The sequence below is a fragment of the Pyrus communis genome, chromosome 14 (genome assembly GCF_041283825.1).
Source record: "Pyrus communis isolate YQ-2024b chromosome 14, ASM4128382v1, whole genome shotgun sequence".
Lineage (NCBI taxonomy): Eukaryota > Viridiplantae > Streptophyta > Magnoliopsida > Rosales > Rosaceae > Pyrus > Pyrus communis.
Genome location: NC_142578.1, coordinates 11,777,714 through 11,786,206, shown reverse-complemented (window position 1 = coordinate 11,786,206; position 8,493 = coordinate 11,777,714). Strand labels below are relative to the sequence as shown.

Below are 8,493 nucleotides of genomic sequence, written 5' to 3'. Positions count from 1 at the left end.
AAGCACATACGACGCCTGCTAATAGTGATTGTGCAGTTGTTCATGTGACCAGTGCTTGCTGTACCAAACTACTACGTCTCTTTTCTGTCTCCCTATCTCTCTGCATTTCCATGTAATTTGGGTCAAGTAGAATTCCAACAGGATCCCTCTCTCTTGCCATCCCATCATCAATCTGTGCTCTTTTGGGTTTTGCTCATAAAATCCATGAGAGTAAGCAATGCAGGGGAAAGTGGGGCAATCATTTCCTACCCGTTTTCCCAGTTTTGACGAGTTTGGATTATGAGTTTTTTTGTGGTGAAAAAAGATAGCACAGATTGGGAAAGTTGTTGTTTCGGCTCTTTGTTTTGTGTTTGTAGGCCCAAAATATTTCAGTTTTGGGGGTGATAAAAAAACCCAGATCATTAATTGTTGGGTTTTATTAACCTATTAATTTTGTGTTGGTGTTAAAAGCTTCACGGTGCTGCTGCTGCTGCTGCTGCTGCTGCTGCTCCTGCCCCCACCTCTTATTGCTGGTTTTCTATAACAGATAGCTTGTAGCTCTTTTTACAGTAGGAAAAAAAAAGAACTAAGATATTGTTTGCCTCTCTTTTTCTTTTCTTTTGTGTTTTTTGTGTAATTTCATGAAAGTGAGTGATGTGATTCTGTTCAAAAAGGGAAACTCATTCACTACAGGTCCAAGTGATGGCCTTTACTTTCTATTAACTAGGTTTCGTTTATTTTATTTATTTTTTGTATTTTTGATAATAATAAGCTTTACCTGCTCCTCTTTCCTCTATGGACTACCATTTTAGAACCAAATTTTCTCTGAAATTTCCAATCTTGGAGGCTGTTTCTGCTTCAGTAAGATCATGCTGCTGCCTCTGAGAGTCAAACCCCATCTGGGTTTTTGGTGTTTGAGAAATAGCAGCATGTATTTGAGCTAAAAACAGCAGGTCTTCTGAGTTTTCTGGGAAGTTTTTTGACAAAAGAGTAGAAACCAAGATTTGGGTTCTGCTGCTTGGAAGTGAGTAAATCAAAGGAAGATTTTATCTGTATCCGGTGGTGATTGAGTGGCTTTTGTTTCAATTTCCAAAGGCAAAGACTCAAAGTTTAAAGCTTTGGATATGGCGGTGCCAGAGAACCTGAGAAAACAGCTTGCGCTTGCTGTGAGAAGCATCCAGTGGAGCTATGGAATCTTCTGGTCCATTTCAGCCAGGCAACCAGGGTACTGATTTTTCACCTTATTTTTCAACTTTGGTTAGTTGAACTAATACTATGTATGTATTTTGACCTCCAGAAGGAAAAAAAAAGTCCTAATTTTTGTACAAAATTTCCCAGAAAATCTTTGTTGTTTGTTGTTGTTGGGTGTGTTTGTGTTTTGAATTTCTAATTTTCTGCAACTTTTCCCCCCATCTTTTTGTTCTCTTGGTTTTGTTCTTCTGCATTATCAGCAGGATTTGAAACTTCATTAAATAATTAGACTAAACCCTTCAGATTAAGGCTAATCCTTTCACTCTCTGATATATAAATCTCTTAAAATATTATGGCATTGTCCTTGTCTTATCTGCATTACGAATTGCAATGTTTAACTTTGTAGGGTGTTAGAGTGGGGTGATGGATACTACAATGGAGATATAAAGACCAGAAAAACAGTTCAAGCCATAGAACTCAATGCTGACCAAATGGGTTTGCAAAGGAGCGAGCAACTGAGAGAGCTTTATGAGTCCCTCTCAGCGGGCGAAGCAAGTCCTCAGGCTAGAAGGCCTTCAGCATCATTATCACCGGAAGATCTCGCTGATACTGAGTGGTATTACCTAGTTTGTATGTCGTTCGTCTTCAACATTGGCCAAGGGTAACTTTATTCTTCACAATTCTTCTGTACTCAAATAGAATCTTAGGCCAATTCTGATATTATATTCATTGATCAACCATAGCGTCAATTGCGAACTTTAGAAGTTGAAGCTTGAAAAGAGATTTTGATTTGGCTAGACAATAAGCACTGTATTTTGTAAAAGACAGAATATATTTTGTTCTACATTCATGTCTTCATAGTTCTTATAACTTACAATGCTCTTCCCTAAACTTTTTCAGGTTGCCGGGAAGAACATTAGCAAATGGTAAACCTACCTGGCTATGCAATGCTCACTATGCGGATAGTAAATTTTTTTCTCGTTCACTACTAGCAAAGGTAGCTTGGTGTTTCTTCATTTATATAAGTATCATGATTGGTTTCTGGTTCAAGTTACTTGACTAGTTTGCTCAGAATGAAGTACTAAAACATCTGTTCTCTGTTTGGTTTTCTTTCGACGCCTGGATTTGTATCTGTCACCCTCAGAGTGCATCCATTCAGGTACGGATACAAGCATAAGATAAATTTTCTGGTATATGTCGCCACAGTTTCAGACAGAGCAGATTCCGAATTGTCAAAAAATGTTTTCTGCAGATTATACAATTATATTGGGCGGAATGAATGCACAAAGATGATTTATTAATCTAAGCATGTTTTTCTTGTTTGCTTTCCAGACTGTTGTATGTTTTCCTTTTTTGGGAGGAGTGATCGAGATCGGTGTGACTGAGCTGGTAGGTATTATTGCTTTAGAATCCTGCCTCAGGTATATTCAATTAGAATTACATATTGTTTCCAAATTCTGATCCAATGCATATTTTTACTTTCTTTTTGTAGGTTCTGGAGGACCCTAGTATCATTCAGCATGTTAAAACATCTTTCTTGGAGGCTCCGTATCCAATATTAGCTTCCAAGAGAACCAATCCTAGTGCAGCAAGCACAAGAAACGACAATGATCTTGCCTGCGCCATGCTTGATGATGATGTGGTTGACACCAAATTCATTCCTGTTGTAGGATGCCCAGAAATGGATGCGACTTCACCCGATGACAGTTCAAATTGTTTGGGTCGTCCGAATCAACCAGTTGATGATTCATTCATCATTGAAGGGATGAACAGAGGAGCTTCTCAAGTGCAAAGCTGGCAGTTTATGGACGAGGAGATAAGTAATTTTGTGCATCATTCCATGGATTCCAGTGATTGTATATCTCAGACTTTGGTGTACCCAGAAAAGGTTCTCTTCGGTCCTAAGACTGAAAAGGTAAATGATCACTGTCCGCAAGAACTTAAAGAGTGCAATAACACGAAAATGACCTCTTCAGATCCTCAAGGCAATGACTTGCAGTATCAAAGTGTTCTTTCTGCCCTTCTAAAGAGCTCACACCAATTGGTTTTAGGGCCACACTTCCGGAATTCTCATCAGGAATCCAGCTTTACCAGTTGGAAGAGAGGGTGGTTTGTAAAATGTCGGACACAAAGAGGTGGAACACCGCAAAAACTATTGAAGAAGATTTTGTTTGAAGTTCCTCAGATGCATGTTGATTGTGTGCTAGTGTCCCCAGTAGATAAAAGCAATGCAAATGGAGTTTGGAGACCAGAGCCCGATGAAATTGGTACGAACCATGCATTATCTGAGAGGAGGCGAAGGGAAAAACTGAACGAAAGATTTTGCATTTTGAAATCAATGGTTCCCTCAGTTAGCAAGGTAGGTAAAACTTCATTTAAGATTTTGTTTACTGACATCAAATGCAAAGTAATTTGTTTTTCGACTTTGTTTACACAGGAGGACAAAGTATCCATATTAGATGATGCAATAGAGTATTTGAAAGATCTTCAGAAAAGGGTTGAAGAGTTGGAATCGTTACGGGAACCAACAGATTCAGAAGCAAAAATCAAGAGGAAACTCCAAGATACAGTTGAAAGAACATCTGACAACCGTTGCAACACCAAAATTAGCAACGGGAAGAAGCCCATAGTTTATAAGAGGAAGGCCAGTGACATGGATGAAACAGAACCAGAAATCAATCACATTGTATCGAAGAATGGTTCAAGTGACAATATAACAGTGAATATGACCAACAAGGATGTTCTAATAGAGATGAAATGTCCTTGGAGGGAAGGAGTGTTGCTAGAGATCATGGATACCACAAGCCGGCTTCATTTAGATACTCACTCGGTTCAATCATCCACCGTAGATGGGATTCTTTCCCTGACCATTAAATCCAGGGTATGAAATTATAATTACATGAAGAATATGGTCTATCTTACATTTTTCAGTGGTTTAAGGGAACGATTCACCATCATGTGATGCACTTGGGTTCTTGGGGAGGCCTACTGCAAATAACCAACCATCGTTTTCTTCTTAATTTGCAGTTCAGGGGGACGAGTATTGCATCAACGGGGACAATCAAGCAAGCACTTCACAGAATTGCCAGAAGTTGATGTATCTCGCGTTCGTAGTTATCTCTCGAATTCTGTCATTGTACAATTGCATAACGTTGAAAGGATCTGTAGATTGACGGTGTAAGAACCATGAGCCTCTCTGAGGATTTTTTTTTCCTGCAGGTAGTAGTCGTCGTCGTCATAGTCTAGTGAAAGGAATTAAGGACTTGTGTTAAATGCATAATTTTCTTCAAGAATTTATTTATATGTGATTCTGTACCTAAGAAACCTGACCTGTAGCTTGGAGTTTTAAGGCAGCATTTCATTCAGCACAGTGCGATCAACTCAAGGAGGCTTAGAAATCAGTTTGTTATGGAACCAGATAGTTTTAGACAGAAAGAAGCATTATTATTGTTATCAAGTTTGCTTCAATAGTACATAGCATTGAGTGGTACAAAAAAATGAACGATTGAGATTGAAAATCGAAGATTTAAGTTCTAACAGCTAAAACGTGTGTAGTATTCAAGCGTTGAACCCGTACCAGTTTGTTATTGCTTGCACAGAGAACGGATAACATTGCACATAAGAATGACATTGAAATTTTTAGATGTCGATTGTTCGCCATTCGAGTACGAAGATTAGACAAGGTTCGTATAACATACATGTTTGTATAAATTTTAAGATTTAACGATTTAGACAGTGTTTTCTTACGACATAAGTTTTATGTTTGAGGTGATTATAAATACAATTGGCAATGTGCAAAATAATTATAGAACTTGTAAGAAATTACGACAAAGAATGCTTGCAGGAGTAGACAGAAAATAAAAGGTAAGGTGTAATGTTTGCAGTGGTCCATTATTATTTGACAACACTCATACCAACAAGGCCCCATTAAAACGTCTGTATCATAATTTGACTTTGCAACCAGCCCGTTTTGGCCTCGCCTAAGCACTAGGCGGCTGACCACCATCCCGATTAGTCCTTAGGCACCAGCTCGTTGCCCAACTAATGCCTAAGATCTTTTAGAACCTTGCTTCCAGCCATGGCCTGATCGAATTGAGCATGCTGCTGCTTTCTCCAAACTCCCTCATCCCCTCCCGTCTCTCTTTCAGCCATGGCCTGATTGTAGTCGGCGTCAACGTCAATGGCTTTCCGAACGTCACTATTATTGATGTTTCCTGTAATTCCTGAGTTCATTCCAAATTTGACAACCCAGAGAAGACAATTTATTTCACTAACAAGGTCCTTTATTTATTTATTTTCACATGATAGATTTGTTAGATTAGAGATTGACGAAGTTCGAACTCACGCCATAGTGCAAGGGCAACACTCTTCTCCATCGTTGTGGTAAATAGCCACTTGCTAAGTTCCGTTATTTTAGATCCCTATACTTTTTCCTTGCTTTCTCATTATTATTATACAATATATATATATTACGCAAGACTTAGCACAAACTTACTATTAGATCAACTCACTTTTAATGGTTGAGATATAATTCGACATGTCAATTAATTTTATCAAACAAATGCATATTAGAAATAAAAATTGAACTTCGAATTATAATTTCTCAATTATTTATATTAATTATGTTTAAGGGAATTGTAATTAAGATTCTAAAAATCTTATTTTACACTCTCGTAAGTGTATTTTTTTTCTTCTAGTTTTAGAATATTTGAAGTGTTAAGAGTATCAATAACAATTTACATGTTTAATTCTCTCTTTTTTCCCTTTAATGGTCTGCTCGATCTCTTTTTTTTTTTTTTTTTTTTGTTTGGAATTCTCTCTTTGTTTTTTGTCTCCTCGTCATCTCCGAGTCTCTTGCATTCTTATGACTTGTGTTGAAATTCTTCAAGGACTTGTTACTATTTGATTGTACTAGTCCACCTAATTTTGTTGTTAAGAATTACCAGATGTGGTCGTCGTAGAGTTGCAGCCTAGTAATCATTTTCAATTTTTGGAAACAAACCCAAACCCAAAAACCCTTTACTTGGTGACGGCGGCGGCGGCGGTAAGAAATTTTCTTCTTTTCTCACAGTGGTGTTCAACCATACATGATTTCCCTATTCAGTATAGGCGTGTAACAAGTTTCCTTCTCATCAAGGGTTACTTGGTGGCGGCGACGGCGGCAGCGGCGGTAAGAAATTTTCTTCTTTTCTCACAGTGGTGTTCAGCCATACATGATTTCCCTATTCAATATAGGATAGCTAATCTAATGGTTTAATATTTGTGTCAAATCTTGTGTAAAAAATATGATGCCACATATTTGTCCCCTTATGTATTTATGTATATTACATATTTTAAAGGTATCGGGAGCATAAGTCTATGCTGACACCATAAGCCTACCATAAGAGAAAAACATAACTTATGTTGAATCAAGCGATGAGACAACTACTTTTATACTTGAGCTGTCACGTTAGTCGTGATGAGAATTGTAGAAAGATCTATGTCAACATTTGGCGGGGATTCATGCACCTTAGGGTCATGTTAATTTGTAAAGAAGAATTGATAAAAAGGGTTAAAATGCATAATTGAAGAGATGATAGATTTCACACTTAGGACCTCAATGTCTAATCATTCTACATAGGATATCTTTTTAATCCTAGATAAGTACTCCAATCAAATTTCCAAATCCTCAAGAGTTTGAAGGTGCTAAGGTCAGTGCACTCATGATTAATCTATGGATTGGATTCATATTTTCCCAAAGGGCCCCCAATTGTCAAAAAATAATAAATAGAGACAAGAAGTGAAAGCAACAAAGTTTACCAAGCAACACAAACGTTGAATTTTAACCCTACTGTAGTTATCTCTTCGTACAAGCCCCATCCCATTAGTCGAGTGAGTTGTAGATTGACTTTTTAACCAAAATGGTCTATGAGATTTTCATAACACATAACTTTGGTCTCTAAGATTTAAAATTAAAACTAATAGAAGTGATCGCTGAGATTGTCCATCATCCATTATTTTGGTATTTCCATTAAAAAAACTCCGTTAAGTGGTCCTTGAACCTTTTAACGGAAAGATCAAAATGATGGATGATGGACAATCTCAGAGACCAAAATTATGTGTTATGTAAATTTCAGGGACCAAAATTATGTGTTATGCAAATCTCAGAGATCAAAGTTATGTGTTATACCCTTAACTTAACGGAATTTTTTAACAGAAAGACCAAAATAATGGATGGTGGACAATCTTCGTGACCACTTTTATTGATTTTAAATATCAGGGACTAAAGTTATGTGTTATGCAAATCTCAGGGACCATTTTGACTAAAAGGCCTTTTAGATTCATTGAACTCCAATAGGATCATCTCCGAATTCTCTTTGTGAGGATCCTGTAGATTCGTGAATTGTGTCCGTTCATTGTATATCATGTGGTTAGTTTTTATTAAGTACTGTTTGTTTTAATTTTACTAAAAAAAATTAAAATGATTTCTAACCGCACAATGTACAATAAATGGACACGATTCATTGATTTCCATGATCCTCAAAAAGAGGATTTGACAAGGATCCAGATTCCATTGAACTTGAGTCTATCGTTACCTAATTTTAACTTGGGAAATTCTTTCTTCTGGACGCCCAAATAAAAAAGTTGTTTAGTGACATTATATTAGACTAAAAAACTTTGGATGAAGAGTAACGACATGAAACGAATTCACTCTCACTTGACGTCCCATCAATATCATGTGTCAAATATTAAAACTATGATGAATAGACTAGAGTGAGATGTTTTCTGAACGCCCGGATAAAATAGTTGTTTGGTGACATTGAATTAGACTTAAAAAAGGTTGGATGAAGAGCAACAACATGAAACGAATTCACTTTCACTTGACGTCCCATCATATCATGTGTCAAATATTAAAACTTGAGGAATAGATCAGAGTGAGATGTTTTCATGTCTTTGAGCATATGGGTGAGAATGAGATGCCCTCTCCCCACCCCAAAGTTTCTCCCAAACTTTCCACCCCATAATTTCTCCTAAAAATGGACATGAATTTGTCATTTGCTTTTACATTCCTATCCAGAAAGAATGAATTGAGTTCGTATAGGCATTTTAGATGCTGCTATTGAAATAGCCCTTTTAGCTATATTTTTTGCTACTCCGCTCATTTCATAAAGTATTCTACCGGGTTCAACGACAACTACAATATTCGAGAGATCCTTTCCCCGAACCCATGCGTTTTTATAGGTCTTATTGTAACAAGTTTGTCTGAAAATATGTCTTTGGCTAGAGTTATTTACGCTAATCACCTCTTGAGGTTTTTCATATTTTAACAAAAACCCCTTCAAG

The 8,493-nt window shown here is 37.1% G+C and overlaps 1 protein-coding gene across 2 annotated transcripts; it reads left to right on the top strand.

Moving 5' to 3' along the window:
* Positions 1–4,535, top strand: LOC137712683 (transcription factor EGL1). 2 transcript variants are annotated; one of them, XM_068451814.2, is made up of 8 exons: positions 1–1,204; positions 1,577–1,831; positions 2,071–2,167; positions 2,315–2,329; positions 2,503–2,559; positions 2,663–3,529; positions 3,608–4,051; positions 4,198–4,535. In XM_068451814.2, exons 1-8 carry the CDS (start codon positions 1,104–1,106, stop codon positions 4,264–4,266), a joined length of 1,905 nt encoding a protein of 634 aa, XP_068307915.2. In that variant the 5' UTR covers positions 1–1,103; the 3' UTR covers positions 4,267–4,535. The 2 variants fall into 2 exon arrangements, with proteins under 2 accessions (XP_068307915.2, XP_088540286.1); XM_088684160.1 differs by lacking the exon at positions 2,315–2,329.
* The last annotated feature ends 3,958 nt before the right edge of the window (positions 4,536–8,493 follow it).